Here is an 18,130-nt window from a genome sequence, read left to right on the forward strand (position 1 = left end):
ATTTGTTCATGGAAAACTGGATTCCTGGCTATATGTAGGGTAGATTGACTATCACAAAACAACTTGATCGTTTTTGGGTGTTGAACCCCCAAACTTGAAATTAATGTCTTTAACCATTTCTACTCATTTGTGATCGATGCCATGGATCGATTCTCAGCCTCAGCGGAAGATGTAGAAACTGTAGGTTGTTTTTTGGTTTTCCAAGAAATAGGAGAATGACCAAGAAACACTAGTCAACCTCAACGAACGATGAGTAAGAGGACACGCTGCCCAATTTGAATCACACCAGCTCTGCAAAGTCAAGTCACTGTCTGCACTCAACAAAATACCCTAGCTCAGGGTGCCTTTTAGATAACGAACTACCCTCAGAGTTGCCTCCCAATGCTCTGTGCGAGGCTCATGCATAAATTGTGATAGGTCAAATCTAGTTTAGTAACCGAGAGATAAATTAATCCGCCTACCAATCTGCAATAAGGCTCAGGATTCACAAGTAACTCACCACTAGCCAGACTAAACTTGTGATTTTGCTCAATCGAAAAACCACTTAGCTTGGCTTTGCCCCTAATAACCCTGCTTCTGAAATAATATCCAAGATGTATTTACATTGACACAAAACAAACCAGATTTACTACGAGCCACCTCTATGCCCAAAATTTACTTCAAAGGATCTAGATCCTTCATCTTGAAACAATGTTGTTGGCTTCTTTGTGAGGTTGAGAAATTAAGTACTCAAGGAGTACAGAGTGAATATAAGTCATGGACTTAGATTGGGTAGAATAAGGTTATACAGTGTAACAAGTTCAGTATGGAACTTGTGAGTTTAGGTCTAATTATAATAGGTTGTAACAAGTGTGTTTGCCCTATTATAGTGAAGTATTTTGGTGTTTGAAATCTTGTACTGAGTCAAGGTTTTACTTTCAGTTGGGCCCTAGAAAGTTTCCACGTAAAATACTGTGTGCTGTGCAAGTTTCTTTTATACTCTGTTTTTATATTTCGCAAAAGTAGTCATTAAGAACTCACCTGCAATTCATCGATCCCCCCTAGACATCGTGTTATCGTATGTATGCTTCACTTTGTTTTCGAAATCTTGGGCGTATAATGCTAGTGTGTAACACCCCCAAATTTCTCAATAATAATCCAACATTAGGGAGTAACTTGGGAGTATTACCGCCACGTGATTACGTAAGGCTTAACAGAGTTTTGCAGTTGAAATCAACACTTATCTTTCATTAATAATAATAGTAATAATAAGGACATTTTGTGAAAAACTACCTTATAAAGCACTTTTTTTGCGAGAAACTACCTAATAAAAAAAATGTTGTAAGAAACTACCTTATAAAAGGATAAATGTTGTAAGAGACTACCCTTGGTCGAAAAATCATCGTTGACTTTTGTTTTCCGACTTTGATCACGTCACGTGCCAATTAAGAAAAAAGGAGGGAAAGGGTGAAGTAAAAGTCACATGATTGACACGTGATGTGGTCAAAGCCGGAATTTAAAAGTCAACGGTGACTTTTCGATTAATGGTAGTCTCTTACAACATTTACCCTTTTATAAGGTAGTTTCTTACAACATTTTTTTTATTAGGTAGTTTTTCGCAAAAAAAGTGTTTTATAAGGTAGTTTTTTACAAAATGTCCTAATAATAATAGTTTGATACACTTTCAAAGTAACTACACCACTAATACTATGTTTACAAAGTTAAACTAGGTGATCACCGCCCATCATTCCCAATACAACATATAGTTCACGATGTCCGATCGCCATCACCTATGTACTTATCAAAATGATAAGTAGGGCCAAGCCAAAACAAAACAAATACGTATTAGCCAAAATGCTAAGTATATACAAATGCTAGACATGTAAAATCAATTTAATTAATTAAACATGCTTTCGAAGAGATTTAACTTTAATAAACCATATTTTATCCAAACCATTCCTGAATAGAAACTCATGTATAAAAACTTGTCAAAAGAACCAATTTCCAATAATCCAACTTTTCAAAGGTAATTTCGATTAGGATGGATCAGTCCATATTTTTATAAATCATTTTCCCATCTAAGTGTGCACACCTCCCCAAGCTAGTAACTCCTTTACATAGTGCTATCAAGGGGAAAGACTAGGTTATACAAAGTCCATAGTCTTCAACTTACTCTGCGTAGTGGGAGTTAAAAATCCAAAGATCCAAGGAATAAATCCTGATAAATAAACTTTCCAATATCCCATTATCGGGATCAGATAATTTAAACAATAAAACTCCCTTTTTAAACATGTTGAATATCAATACAAGTTTATGATCAACCATATAATATATTTAAACAGAGATCAAACAATTAAAACATGTTTCACCGATATATATTTCACAATTATTTAAACATGGTTCAAAATCACTTAACATGTAAATCACGTTGCACATATAAGTCATTTTATAAAAGATCTAGCCACGTGTACGTACCTTGATATTTGAACACAATTACAGACCTCCTAATTTCGAACCCGAAATTCCTCCTATAAACCAATAATCCTAATCAAATACTTTTCAACCTATAGACACAAGGACTTAGACTATCGATTTTGACTAGTTGTGCATGAAAAATTTATTATCATAACCCTTTATAAAATTAACACTTGTATTCATGAAATTATCGTTAATAATCCATAATTAATAATAATAAATAATAATACTCCCTCCGTTTCAATATGATAGTCCCATATGGAATCAATCACATAAAATAAAAAAAGAAAAATATTTGGAATCTAACATTAAAGTCAAAAACAATTCATAGATAGTTTTGCCTTCTTTAAATTTTTTTGATTGTTTTAGGAAACTGTCAAACATAATTGCATAATTCAAGGGAATAATTTCTTTACTTAGAGTCATGTCATCAATTCACAATTAATGAATTTAACCAATCAGAATTTAATATGTATAAAATAGGAAATAAAAATTAAGTTGAAAGTGGAATACATTCAATATGGGTAAATCTTTTTGAACCGCCCAAAATAGTATATGGGACTAACAAATTGAAACGGAGGGAGTAATAATAATAATAATAATAATAATAATAATAATAATAATAATAATAATAATAATAATAATAAGAGGAATAAAATCAACATTTCACAAACAATAGAGTGTTAATAAATATCAATCTATACTCTTTATCAATTAGTAACATTTTTTTAACATTTATGCATAACATACATAGTCGATGATAATATATTTAATTTTTCTCAAAATAGATGATAACATATTTCATAAAAAAAACAGTTTAATCAAAGTAGTAACCCGGTGCACTGCCGGGCAGCACACGAGTTGTGCATTAAATAGTTCAATAATTGTAACTAAGTAGTATTGTTCGCTATTGCTGATATCTATAATTAGATGTAATGGAATATTATAGGCAGAAAATAATGTTTATTAGTTGAAATTATATTAGCTAACAATTTGACATGGTAAATGAAATTGGTATAAAATATAAAAAGCGAAATTTATCAAATTAAATAATTGAAAAGATATAGAATGAGTTTGGTATAATTACATACGGAGTACTTGTATAGATGAAGAAGACAAGCAACTCAAAAACTAACCGACTTTGACTTTCTATATTTCTTATTTTATCAAATATATATATACTCCTACAAAAAAAAAAAAAAAAAAAAAAAAAAAGGTATTAAGAGTATATAAAGCAAGTAATTAAGCTAATCAGGAAAACACACCTAGCTAATTTAAGAGAGGTTAACATATATGGGAGAGGTTAATATTGTGTTATGCGTACTTCATGGCTTCCTAACTTTTGTAGCCGCTGCTCTTGCTATTGCAGCTGAAGCCACTAAGATTAAGGTAATACCAAGTATTATAGTAGTATTGTGTCATTTGTGTGTTTAATTAGAATTTTTTTTTTTTTTCAAATTTATAAAAGTCTTATGTTTTTTTTATGCATTTCGTCGTTAGCGGAAATTGATCTAATTTAATGAATGTCCGGGAGAGCTTCTTAAAAAACAGATAAAATGAAATATCAATTTTAAATAATCATATAGTTAATTTAATTATATATTTGGGAAAGAAAGAAAGTTAGATAAAGGTGAAATTATACAATGTATTCTGACCAAGTAAAGGTTGAATAGAAAACAACGAACATATTGGATTTATCATTTATATTATCCGTAACTGTTCACATTAACATTTTTTAAATTTATCCATCATATTAAAATGACTCGAAGTTAATCTATAGCTTTTATTGTAAGTTTGTAATCCAATGTATTTTGTAACATTATTAATGGTTATTATCAGGCGTCTGACATATTTGTAACGGGATTTGGTTGTGAGTACCCCAGCAGTCCGGCTAGCATACTTGGATACACTGCAGCACTATTACTATTCGTCGCTCTTACAGTTAATCCTCAATACGAATTATACGATGGACCAATCTTTTTCATTATTACGTCATGGTATTCTTTTTTTTTTTTTTTTGTGGAAAAAATGGTATTCACTTTTTTTTAATTGTTACATAACTTTAACCAATAAGTACAAAGTACAAATACGTAGAATATGAATGATAAATCTCAATATCTCATATCTTATATGTATGCTCATGATGCATACTTTAAATTTCTTATGACAGCAAAAAATTAAGGTAATTTTAGAGAGTTCAGGTAGAACAATTTAATTAATCTCACACTTGGCTTATATAATATAGATTTATTGCCATACATAATGTAAACTTTCTCTAATTTATTTCAGTTGATACGTACAGGGTTGCTTCTATAATGGGAACTGGTATCCTTATAGGAGCTGCTACACGTCAACTACTGATTCTCAGGCGTTCAACCAGATTATGCTACTTTGTATTACCGGGTTTGTTTGCCTCTGGTGGTGGTTTGGCACTTGTAGCATGTATATCTGGCCTATGCACCTATATCGCATCAATAATAAAGCAACGTCGTGAACAAGTACCAGCTGCGGCGGGCGGCATTGCTATGGGTAATCCACAGTAGGCTCAATTTGACACCGCCTCTACAAATTCAAATCCCTAGTCGCAGCCAGTGCATTATGCTGTTTGAAATATTAGTATTTGCTTTGTGGAGTTTGAGATCATGTTCTAATGGTATAATCACAAAAAGGTGCTTCTAAATTAAATAAGTTTTGTATCTGGGCGTGAAGGCAACACTAGGGACGACCTAGGTTTTTTGTATTATGTTTATTATCTTAAAAAGTGGAATTGCATAGTATATATGTGATTTTAATGTGTAAAAACATTGAATTGTACAATAACCTGATAATCATTACTCATTAGATTTATTTGGAATATCCTGCAAGTTGTTTACATTGTTGCATTGACTTGGTACATATTATCAGAGCAAAAAAGTCAAACAATTTATCTAATATGACCTAGGAGACGGTTTTTAAAGTTAAATTAAATTTTTAAAATCTATTGGTTGCTTTAATTTGTTTAAGATACAGTAATACCTCACATCTTAATTGAGGCTAGGAAATCGATCATTACAACATTTTATCAACTTAATACTCAAATGAATTAAACTTATTTCATTTTCTAAAAATATACTCCGTAAAGAAAAAGATATCTAAGAAGGTTTATGCACAATTGCACATACAACATTTATTTAGGGGAGTGGGATTTGTGCACATATTCCTACAATTTTTTTCTAAAATGGAGTGGGTTCTTTTATTATTATCAACAACAATCTAAGAAACGAACCAGATTTATAAAGAAACTTGATTAAGAAATCATGAGTGATACATGATAATAATTTGGTAATTCGAAGGTGTAGCATTGGAATAACTGCATGTCGCATAGCCATTACAATCAAACTTTACTTGCAACACACAGAATTCATGCCTTCAATTCGATAGGCTCACCCGCTACGACATAATTATTCAAATAAAGTTTACACATTTTAACGATGACTATGGTAGAATTTTCAATTAAATTTTCTAGCCATGACAAATCGACAAATCAAATACAGTTTACAAACTCATACGACATGGGCACTCTCATTTATACCCGATTGATCCAGCGATGTCTTACCCATTTCCACAGCGGCCTGGTTACTAGTGCTTTGCTGCTCAGAATCTTCGGACAAACACAAATAAGACAATATACCGAAGCCACAACCCTTAACCAACAACACGATACCCGAAATGTAGTAACCGTTGTTGAACACTTTGCAATTAGACGGCGAATCTTCTCTCTTTTGGTTTTTGCTAAATACAGCACCTGTAACGAGTGTACTGACCCCGGCGTATGATTCCAACCTATTTATTAGACATCAATACAAAATTTAGATAACTAAATAAAAAAAAGCGATCAAGTATCTCTATCAACTCCTTTGTTCGTTCCTTTCGAGTTTCGGCCTTAATCATCACAGAATATAGCATAAGTGGTTATAAAGATTTAGATTACCCGGAAATAACGAAACAGATGATAGCAATGACGGGCAGTTTGCCGGTTCTATTCATATATTTGCAGAAAGCGATGGAGTTTATATATATTATATACTTCATGTTGAAAAACGCGAGCGTTGCTGCTACAAATGCGAATTCCCCATCTCGACGCGTTGGGTACTCACAATAACGACGCCCGTAACGATTCATTAGATTTGTCTTGATCACTTCATTTTTCTGCGTGCATATTACAGCATGTAAGATTAATCAAATTAAGTAAGAGTCCGAACAAAATATATGTAATTAAAGTTTGATGTTTTTTTAAATCGGATGTAATTATAGGTGAGTACGTACTTTTAAACAAAAGATAATTTGTAAATAACTAAAATTAGCTAGAGGTCTGGTGTAAATGAGCTGATATGTTTACAAATTACTTTTGAACAAGTTTGTTTAATACTCGATTAGAACTCATATACTCCCTCTATTCCTGAAAGTTCGACTCACTTTGCATTTGCACGGTCTCCAATGAACATTTTTTACCAGTAGTAACTTCGACTATGTATAAGTAAAATTCTTAAAAAGTTAGTATTTAAAAATTTAATCATAAGGGAAATCTAATAAGATCAAATTTATTAATTTATTTTGATAAATTGTATATATCATAAAATGTGGTCAAAGTTATTTTATTTTGACCACAGAAATAGTAGGTTAGTCGAACTTTCAAGATCGGAGGTAGTATATGTAATTATATATATAATTAAACAAGCTCATTACATATGATATTGGTAGCCGGCAATGTTTAAGAAGTCAAACAAGGAAATGTTTTGTTCTTTTTCTAAAATGAAACAAGGACATGTTAAGGATAAATAAACATTATCTCCACCTATTTGCGTGTGATTTTGTCTTGAATTCCCAATTTATTTCATTTTAAGAAATTTATTTTATGCAAGGGCTACATAATATATATCCTTACTGTAAAATAAATGATCTAAGCTCCAACAATATAATCAAATTTGACCAGATTAAAGGTTGTTGATCAAGCTCAAAATCAAACTTCTGTAACCAACGACTCTTTAGCAGTTGATAAATATTTTACTAACTGATATTATCATTTTACCGACTGATATGTGAGAGGATGACGAAAACGAACTAACCTTAACCTTTGTCCACTCGGCGGCAAACGCAAGAGCAGCAGCTGCGAAGCCAAAAAATAGCACTACTTGGATCTCAAACTTGCCCATAATTTGCTCTCACAATCCCACCTTACAACAATACAACGAACTCACCTTACAACTCAACTCACAACCCACATTTAACTACTACTCATTTGAATAGTCAAGTACCAAGTGGGTATTTTATCTTTGTGTTTTTAGAGTAGACTTCATTTTTGAGTTTTTTATTATTATTATTATTATTATTATTATTTTGAAATAATTGAAGTCCTAAGGTGATCAAAGTATAATTTCAATTAATCTATGATTGACAAAAATAATTAAGGACCAAGTGGTCTGGGTATTGTCTTTATGTTTCCTAGAGTAGACTTCATTATTTGAATCGATTTAATTATAATATACTACGTATAAAATAATAAATTAAAAAACCCATTTGAATCCAATGAAAATCACTTAACATAACATCATAACATGATATATATTTCGAAGAATGTCCGAAGGTTTTTTTTTTGGGTGGCACACCAGATATGTGTATATATAATTAAACCATTTGTACCAAGGTATTTTAATTAAGAAATGTTTTGTTTACTATATTTATTTAATTTAATATCAAAATACACGTCATGACTTGGTAAACTTCTTACCTCATATTCTAGGCCATGTTTACGATTTAAGGTTACCATTCAACAGAGATTGTTTCAAAAAGTACCGTATATCCAGCTAACTATAATGTTTTAATGTTTTTTCACATGATTAGTCAAAATTTTGGCAGCTTAGGCTGAGTCAGTTCAACAAGAGATTGACTTCAAAACTACTTGAGAACACGTACAACAAAACATTGACAAGTCAATTTTAAAGCATAACCGTACTAAACTTGTTCTTCAAGTGATTAAACTACTCCGTAATCCCTATTGAATTAATACTAAAAGCAAGCTAGGCAAGTTGATAATACAACAATTATACAAATCAACAAATTAAGCTTAGGACGACTCAAAGGTAAGAGAAGTCTAACATGGGAGAGCCCAATCGCACGGTCTACTTACATTACATAGCTGTGAGTTTTGTAGGTTCGGCGGCTGTTGTTCTTGCTTGGGTAGCCGAGGCTAAAAGGATTAAGGTACGTACGATTTTATTCAATTTAAGACGTGACAACATAGGTCTATGATTAAATTTGGTCACGTTGATGACAATCAGGCAGCAGACGTTAGTATGACAGAGCTCGGTATATGCAAATATCCAAAATCTCCGGCTAGCGTACTTGGGTACACAGCAGCGTCGCTCGCATTTATCAACCAGATAGCTATATGTTTTGTAGCTTGCTATGCTTATCGAACGACAAATAATACCAACACTCGAAAATTCCCTTCTGGTGCAGTATTCTGTCTCATTATATCGTGGTACGTATCATTTTTACAAAATTTGGAATTGTTTAAGTTTTTTGTTGCGATGGTTGAATTGGAACAACATATGACGAAATGATTAACTACTCGATCTATATACAGCCAATTAATTTTATGATGGACCTCATTTGAGTTTCGACATATAAATGTTCACATATTGATGACCCATGGTTGTACATTTACCTATTGTTACAACAATTAAGTGTTTTAAAAGCATGGAAAAGGGAGCAAAACGGGGGAAAAAGAAGAAGAAAAAGGAATTCGTTGCACATGACTTAATTTGGCCTGGAAAAAAAAAGAAGTCAACGTCGGAAAAATTGGTTAAAGGACCCCCGTCACTACTCAAACGCGATAAAATGACCTTTTGTGACGCCTTTTTTTTTTTTTTTTTATAAAAGGCTCTTTCAAACAAAAAGATCTACATAAAAGAACTTTCTGACAAATTTTCCTAAAATAAACTACGCAGTATTAAATTGTTTTTTCAAATAAAGGGTAAAATACAAATTAAAGGGTGAAAATTGTTGTTCAATGATGCATTATAATTACATGTTCCTCACGTGAGGGTTTTGGCAGGAATAATATTAAAGTCAATAACTGGAATTAGGGAAAGCTCGTCAACAAAATTTGAAAAAGATTTCAAAGTGCAACAATTTTGCTAAAAAGGTCCTTCCTTTCAAAATGACTAATACAAAAAATCATTTCAAATAATTTTTGTACATAAAATTTTTCCTTTTTGTCATACGTTACAGGGTTAGCTCTGGTATCGGAATTGTTCTCCTAATATTTGGTGCATATCTCAGCAGTCGTCAAGAGTTTGTAGCTGCAACAAAAACTTGTTACACCTTAAAAATGGCCTTATTTAGAATTGGCGGCTTGATGGTACTTATTGGATGTGCCCAAGGTCTATGCTATGCCTACTTCATATTCTCGGCCAATTGCCATTCGACACCCGAGCAAGTGGTTCCTTATCAAAGTGGCCTTACTATGGCAAATTCTCAAGTTGATGCTAGCTCTATATCCTCAAATAATCTCAAGCAACAACAATATGTTTGAATTCTATAGTTTGTTTGTGGAGTTTGATATCATGTCTTGAAAAGGCTACTTCTTAAAGTTTTAAAAGAGATTATTGTACAATTTGTGATTCTCTGTCATGTTTTTAATGTGTTAATAAGCATTGACTCAATTGTGATTTTTATAAAAGGCTACTTAGTGTGACGTGACCAAATATCTCTATAGTTTGTTGTCAAATTACTAAGTACTTAGGTGCATGTAGGGTGTACCCGATCAATTGTCATACAATGGTATGTTTTCATAAATTACATCATAAATTGTACAACAATATTGGTGGAGACAAAGCCCTATTCACCTCACCTTAAAAAAAAAGTAATATTAAGTAAAAATAATTTTAGGTTCAGTAAAAATAAGTTCACTTCAGTTATAAAAAGTTCAATTCAGTTAAAATAAGTTCAGTTCAATAAAAATAATTTCATTTCAGTTTAAATAAGTTTAGTTCAGTTCAGTAAAATTAAGTAACTTCAAAGAAGAATCATAATTGAAAATCAGTAAAATAATTTCAGTTCAGCGAAATTTAATTTCAATTAAGTAAAATTAATTTCAGTTCAGTAAAATTAGTTTAAGTTCAGCAAAAATAACTTCATTTTAGTGAAAATAATTTCAATTCAATAACAATAAGGTGAAGTGAATGGGCCCAACTCATATTTAATTTGTGAGAGCTCATTTCTCTCACTATCTTGGTGAGTACTTCCCTCACCACATCAATGGGAGCTCTCTTACTTAACTCACCATCTAACCTAGATTTTTCTACACTTGTTTAGATATTTCTATATCACATATCTTTAATATTTTATAAGATCTTTATAGATATAACATCACTTGATTTTTCTACTTCATTCAAGATTTTTCTAGACTCACACGGTCACACCTATGTATAGCTCATAATTATTTTGTGAGCTGAGATAAATTAACTTTAGGGGATTAAAAAGCAAGTGAATAGAACACACTCTTACTTATTCTAGCTAATGTCAATTTGTAGATTTAAATTCAGAATTTATATAATATTATATATGTTCACAACTAACCGCATTGTTTGAAATTTTGTATTATACACACATTTTTGTAGTTTAATTTCTTTTATGATTTATATGTTAGGAAAAACAAACACGAAGTATTTTTGTTAGATTCATTTTGTATAATTTCATATTATTAGCTTTTTATAATTTTTATTTTAAATATAATGGTTAGCATTATTATTGTTATAAAATGTGCTATGGCAAACCTATTAGAAGTCGTTTGGTTTATACGTATGTTAATATTGTATTTATGTCTGGTTTATCTTGTTAGAAGTTTTAAGCAAGTCAAGTCTCTTTTGTATTATTTATATATATTGTGGTAAATATCAATAGAAATCTAAGCCATTTTCTCCAATTGTTCTTGAGTTTAACAAAACCTGAAACTTCTAATACTGTTGTAATTAATTGATAACGAAGGAAATGTTTTTTTAGATAGGTTAGAGTAAGAAAATCTCTACGGTTCAATATGGTCTATATCAATAGGATAAATAACCCTTTTAGAATAACACAAGGGTAAGGAAATACCAATATCAAAGTGTCTCTAATTTGATTTGATCGATCCTACAAGCTCAAGTTTTAAGGTAATAAAGTGTGTAGATGTCACGACCATCTTTATATGTCAGGCAAGATTTGTATGATTAAAAGCCAATAACATATCATATCTTATAAAATAACTAACTATAAGAAATGTAAAACCTACCATAATTTTTTTGAGACAATATAATTAGTCAAAATTTTGCCAGCTTTGATTGGCTAAATTCCACAACTCGAGATTGACTTCAAAACTACATGTGAACACGTACAATAAAATATACGACGACTCGACGAGTCATTTTTATAGCATGAACACACTATTACCAAACTTGTTCTTCTTGTGATAAAAAAAAACTCCTTAATATTAATTCTATTACTAAAAATATTAAGGTGAAAAGGAAAGAATTTTTTTTTTTTTTAAAAAAAAAAAAAAAAAAAAAAAAAAAATCATAAAGAGAGTTAGGAAACTCAATTAAGAGTAATAATAAAAAGCATCATATCAAGCTTAGGACAACTCCAAGGTAAGAGAAATCTAACATGGGAGAGCCCAATCTGTTCGTATACTTAGCTGTGAGTTTTTTAGGTTCGGCAGCTGCTGTTCTAGCTTGGGTTGCCGAGGCTAAAAAAATTAAGGTACGATTTCATTTCATTTAAGACTTATCAACAATGTAATTCTTGAATTCAACCCTTTAAAATGAACGATTAGATTTGTTCACATTGATGACAATCAGGTAGCAGATGTTAGTATGACGGAGCTTGGCATATGCAAATACCCAAGTTCTCCGGCTAGCATACTTGGGTACGTAGCAGCTTCGCTCGTACTAGTTAACCAGATAGCTATAAGTGCTATAGCTCGCTCTGCTTGCCACGGGACAACTACCTACACTCAAAAATCCTTTGTTAATCCAACGTTCTGCTTCATTTTATCGTGGTACGTAATTGGTTATCATTTTCATTTGTTTTTCTAAATTCAAAATTGTTGTATCATTAATTCATTATTACAAAACTTGGAATTAACCAGTGCACGATACGAAGTATTTGTTATACCCCTTCAATTTAAACAACGTAATAACATACATTATATTTTTTGTACAATGTGGGTTCGTTGTACGTACCCTTAGAATAATTGATACTTCGTATATGTAAATTTTCCGTTTTTGTCATACGTTACAGGATTTGTTCTGGTTCCGGAATTGCTCTCCTAATATCTGGTGCATATCTCAGCGCTCATCAAGAGTTTCTAGCTGCAACAAAAGTTTGCTACACCTTAAAACCTCGCTTATTTGACGCGGGTGGCTCGATGGAAATTATTGGATGCACCCTAGGTCTGTGCTCAGCTTACTACTTCTGGGCTAATAGCCAACCAGCACCCGGCCAACCGGTTTCACATCAAGATGGCGTTGCAATGGCTGATTCTCACGTTGATGCTGCCTCTACGTACTCGAACAACCCCAAGCAACAGCAATATGTTTGAATTATTCATATCCTAAAAAGGGTGTTTCAAAGTTTTAAAGGAGATTGATTTTTTTAGTTTTTGAGGTGTGTTATTAGCATTATGAATTTATTTTAAAAGTTATTTGTTTCTATTCCTTAAAAATTCTTATCATTTTTAGTTTTTTTTTACTAAATACAAGTACATGTTTGTCAATTGAACATAAATATCTTTAATTATATGTTAGTGAAAAAACTAAAAATACATAACAATTGAACACTCCCTCTGTTTAATAATCTACACATTGTGACAAATCAAAATTACTCTGTAAGACACAATATGGCTATGCAATTGAGTAATTTAAAAGGTTCTCACATTTTATACGTAATACCAAAATTTGAAATGGGATATAATGAGTAATTTAAAAGATTCTCACATTTTATACGTAATACCAAATTTTGAAATGGGATATAATTGTATTATTTAAGGAACGTATAGAATACTACTCCATTTGTGTTTTAATAAGTGTTGTACTTACCAAATGCGGCCGTATTTTAAAAAGGGTTACACTTTCTTTAAAAGCTAAGGGTCTGTTCTCTTCAGCTTATTTTCACTTCAGTTCCTAATTTCCTCCTCCTATAAAATATTCAGTTCAGCTCAATTCAGTAAATCAGAACAAGCCCTACATTCTAATATTATATCTCTCTTCTCATATGGTCCCCACCCAAGCTCACTACTATTTTTTAAAAATAAAAATTCTCTCACATTTAGTATTTACTTTTCAATAAACTATAAACCCTATTATCTTTCTTTTACAATTTTTTTAAAATTTCAACTACCCCATTCACTTACCTCTTATTTTATCTAAGTCAATTAAATTGCTAAAACTATGTGCCAGTCAAAATGTAACATTTATTAAAACAAGGAGGGAATAACTAAAATAGTGGCAGGATGTCTTTTTTATAATTTTTTGTCAAATTCAATTACTCTTCTGTCTTGAATATCCGTAACGTTTTCACTTTGACACTATTTACTGTTGCTAGTATTGTAATTGAGCACATTTGTGTTGTTGGGTCAAGGCTAATTGCTATTGAGTCTGATTGGGTCAAACGGCAAACTATAAAAATCTTTCAATTAAAGTGTATTGCAAGTATTGTGACATTTTATTTTAGAAAAGTGTTGTTAGTATTAAAACGAAAAAAATATTATGTAACAATTAAATCTATAAAAAAAATTTAACATAATCGGTCAAACTGTGCCAGCTTTGGCTTAATTTTTTAAAAGAATGACTTCAACATACTTGAGATTTGAGAACACGTATAATATATACGACTAGTCAATTGTACAAGTACAACTGTACAAAAGGCCAGTTCTTCTAGTGACTAAACTTATTATGTGCTCTAATACTAAAATAATTAAGATGATGAACTGATGATGATGATAGTGAAAGACAGAGAAAATAAAAATAGAAATTAAAGGAGAAATATACTAATAATAATGTATTTTAGGACTATTATTAAGCAACTTATGAATAAGCTGAGGATTATACAATTATCAAGCTAATTAAGAGAGCTAAGGTTAATTATTATGGGAGAGGGCAAAGTTGTGGTGTTCATTGTTGTGGGTTTCCTAGGTTTGGCAGCTGCTGCTCTTGCTTTTGCTGCTGAAGCCACTAAGACTAAGGTAATAATATATTTTGTCTAATCTAATGAATTTCTTTTGATAATTATTCTTTAATAACTAACACTAGTATAATCTATTAACTAACACTAGCTAGTTAATAGATTATACTACGTACGTATAAGAAAAGAATTTGCGAGTTTATTAAGAGATAATAATGGTTGAACTTGTAAGTACGTACAAAATTATTAATTACAAAAAGAAGAAACAAATTAAACAATCCACATAGTAAATATGAAAAACACAACAAAATTCAAACTTTTTTCTAGGTAAGGTGGTGGAAATTTCCCCAGTTTGAAACAAACTTTTCAGATTAGTCGTAATGTAATAAACTATGATCTTGATTTAAATTATGATTTTGTTCATGTTGATGATGATTATCAGGTATCGGATATTACTATAACGGAATTCAATACATGTGAATACCCAAGCTCTCCAGCAAACATACTTGGATACACAGCAGCTTTGCTAACATTTATCGCTCAGATAACTATTAGTATTGTAGCTCGCTGTGCTTGTTTGCCTAGTGATTCCAACAGTCAATCCCCTGGAGTAACCTTTGCTTTCATTTTATCCTGGTAATCCTCTAAATTTAGATAAATTAAAGATATTATCATTTTTACAAATTTGGAATTAGTCAATCATAGCTTACTCGTCGTATATATTATATAAAAATCAATTAGTATTTCGTATAAAGAAACAATATGTAGAGTTAATGTCCATATCTAGCCTTAATCTTAAATTATTCTCATATTAATGCGTGTTGACCCACTAATTTTAAAACTAATAAGAGGGTTCACTGGCATGCCACGTGCAAGGGCTCCTTTCTTTAATGATCAGCACGACGCGACTTTTTTATCCGTTCTAGACATGTACAACTCAAGGCACGCTAGCACGACACATGGGCCTACATAGCCTGTCCCGTTCCTAGCTTTATTTCCAACTTTAAAGCTTAGTGTGGAGGGAAGTTAATTGTTAATTGTCCCGTTTCTAGGTACCGAATTCTAATACTCTAGGATATAGAACTCCTAGTGTTACCAAGAAATAGGGATATGGGAAGACTAATGCAAAGCAAAGTGTTAATAAAATAAATAAATAAATATTGCGTTACATACTAGTTGCAACTTTGGAATTGTTTATGTCTCACAAATAATACCTCAAGTTGCAACTAATATATAACAAATGTAATAATAACATGTACAGTAGTACAGTATTTGAATTATATGATAAATAGTAAGCCTAATGCATGATTTCTTTCTTAATTATATGATAGATTGTAAGCCTAATGCATGATTTCTTTCTTATTTATTTGTCAATTGTGACAGGGTTGGTTCTGTTATAGGAATTGGTCTCCTAGTATATGCTGCTAATCTTAGCACTCGTCAAGAGTTTCTCGGCTCAATAGGACTTTGCTACACCCTAAAAACTGGACTATTTGCTTCTGGTGGCATTCTAGCACTTCTTGCTTGTATCCTTGGCATGTCTTCCTCCTACAGCTTCTCGACCAATCGCCGTTCATCAACTCCAGTTCCATATCATGGTGGCATTGCCATGGCTGATTCTCAGTTTGCTAGTGATGCCTCTCCATACTCCAACCTTAACCCTAAGCAACAACAATATGTTTGATTATTGCAACTAGTTTCTTTGTGGAGTTTGATATCATGTCCTAATATATATAGTGCTTTTAAACTTTGGAATGAGATTTGCTTAATTTGTAAATTTGGAAAGATAAAAAAATTATAAATGCATTGATTGTAGAAACAATAGTTTCTTAACTCAATTATCAAGTTGTTTGATGCCAATCTCACTCTAGTATCCTACAATGACACAAGATTGGTTATATGCTCGATCAATTATTGAACTAGGAAATTAACTAATTATGCTCGCCTAAACATTATTAATAAATTTCAATAATTGTTCCTTTGTACAATCCAATGAATTGAATAGTATTTGAGCAAATAATGACAATCACATTTAAAGCTAATACATAAAAAACACATTATACATCTTCAAAAACCCAATACATACATGCATATCTATAAAGAACTCCTAGTTCTTCTAAATTTGCTTGTTTTCACTCCACATTTCCCTACATCCTCCTCCGGTAACCTTAACGTGAATCTCTCCCAACTCTTCATCTCCATTGGTTCAACAACTATGGCGAAATGTCCGGTCGAATTCCACCTTTTATGCTTCCCAAACAGCCCCTCCTCGACGTCCCTCTCTGGCCTCACCTCCAAGACATTATGATTTTCCACCTCGCCTCCCAACTGATCAACCCCACCCACATCCACCAAAGTCAACTCATTAGGCTCCGGCACAAGATACGCACGGCAAAGAGGACATGTAGTATGATCCTTAAGCCAAGGGTCCAAGCAGGTAACATGAAAAATGTGGTTGCACTGGGGAAGCAAACGAAGTGTTTCGTCTGCCTCGAATGGGCTTAAGCACACCGAGCACTCTAGTGGGCCGGTATCATCCCTATGGGCCGCTACCTCTGAGTAGTTGAATATAGGGAAGGTTTCGAGGATGGAGGGATCTAGCCCAATGCTAGCCGGATGAGCAAGCCCGTCATTGACCCACACTTGAGGTTGAGGACTTAATGGGGTTTTGCAATAATTGTGGAGGATGAGGATGATGACAACCACGATTATTCCAGTGATTGAAAGCGCGAGGCCTAGGTAAAGAGGGTTTATGTTAAGGAGGAAACCGAGATGATGTCCAACCAGCATAGACAAATGTAGAAACATGACCTGGTGTAGTAATAAGCTAGGCTAATTAGGAGTTATTAGGAAGTTAAGGTGGTGATGTTTATTTGAGAGTATCATTATGAAAACAATGGACAGTTGACATTTATAAGGTGCAACTTCAATTATGGTGAAAATGATTGACAATTTGATTTATTTTATGTTTTAAGGAATTATTCTAACTAAGAACTAAGAAATTCAAAGACTTGCGTTGACATTTGTCCTAGCTTTTATGCAAGCCCGACCATTATACATAGGTAGACCAAATCTATTCGATGATTATGTCTTAAATTCGTATTGCTCCTCCATTTGTGGAAAAAAAAAAAAAAAAAAAAAAAAACATTTGCTATACGGGCAAAATTAGAAAATTATAACAAACCCACTTCGATAATTAATAGTCCCTTATGGACATTTTTCACGGGAATTAATAAACATAAATAAGAATAGTAAAAGTACATTGAAAAGGTAAATTGACATTATTGGGTATGCAAAAAAGTAGAGAAAGAAAGTAATAAAAGTATATGGGAAAACAAAATTTACATGGAAAAGTTAAATTTGCACAAATATTGTTGCAAGTTGGAGGGAATTTTGGTAAAATATTAATATTAATGGTTGTTGAAAAAAGCAAATGGGGTGAACATTTTGGACTAAAATTTGTCAATAAGGGACT

At 32.0% G+C, this 18,130-nt stretch overlaps 5 protein-coding genes across 5 annotated transcripts; 4 read left to right on the forward strand and 1 right to left on the reverse strand.

The window, feature by feature from the left end:
• The first annotated feature begins 3,747 nt into the window (after window positions 1–3,747).
• On the forward strand, window positions 3,748–4,997 carry LOC145603871 (uncharacterized). Its single transcript, XM_081659844.1, has 3 exons — window positions 3,748–3,843; window positions 4,294–4,451; window positions 4,757–4,997. The coding sequence occupies exons 1-3, from the start codon at window positions 3,748–3,750 to the stop codon at window positions 4,995–4,997; spliced, it is 495 nt and encodes a 164-aa protein (XP_081515970.1).
• Window positions 4,998–8,589: 3,592 nt separating this feature from the next.
• On the forward strand, window positions 8,590–10,030 carry LOC145603872 (uncharacterized). Its single transcript, XM_081659845.1, has 3 exons — window positions 8,590–8,694; window positions 8,772–8,974; window positions 9,727–10,030. The coding sequence occupies exons 1-3, from the start codon at window positions 8,590–8,592 to the stop codon at window positions 10,028–10,030; spliced, it is 612 nt and encodes a 203-aa protein (XP_081515971.1).
• Window positions 10,031–12,138: 2,108 nt separating this feature from the next.
• LOC145603873 (uncharacterized) lies at window positions 12,139–13,075 on the forward strand. The gene is made up of 3 exons (XM_081659846.1): window positions 12,139–12,234; window positions 12,333–12,532; window positions 12,775–13,075. The coding sequence occupies exons 1-3, from the start codon at window positions 12,139–12,141 to the stop codon at window positions 13,073–13,075; spliced, it is 597 nt and encodes a 198-aa protein (XP_081515972.1).
• Window positions 13,076–14,620: 1,545 nt separating this feature from the next.
• On the forward strand, window positions 14,621–16,339 carry LOC145603607 (protein MODIFYING WALL LIGNIN-2-like). Its single transcript, XM_081659551.1, has 3 exons — window positions 14,621–14,716; window positions 15,098–15,291; window positions 16,039–16,339. Exons 1-3 carry the CDS (start codon window positions 14,621–14,623, stop codon window positions 16,337–16,339), a joined length of 591 nt encoding a protein of 196 aa, XP_081515677.1.
• Window positions 16,340–16,749: 410 nt separating this feature from the next.
• Window positions 16,750–17,445, reverse strand: LOC145603874 (E3 ubiquitin-protein ligase ATL6-like). The gene has a single exon (XM_081659848.1). It carries the CDS (start codon window positions 17,443–17,445, stop codon window positions 16,750–16,752), a length of 696 nt encoding a protein of 231 aa, XP_081515974.1.
• Between the last annotated feature and the right edge of the window lie 685 nt (window positions 17,446–18,130).

This window comes from Chenopodium album, chromosome 22 (genome assembly GCF_948465745.1).
Source record: "Chenopodium album chromosome 22, dcCheAlbu1.1, whole genome shotgun sequence".
In the NCBI taxonomy this organism is placed as follows: domain Eukaryota; kingdom Viridiplantae; phylum Streptophyta; class Magnoliopsida; order Caryophyllales; family Amaranthaceae; genus Chenopodium; species Chenopodium album.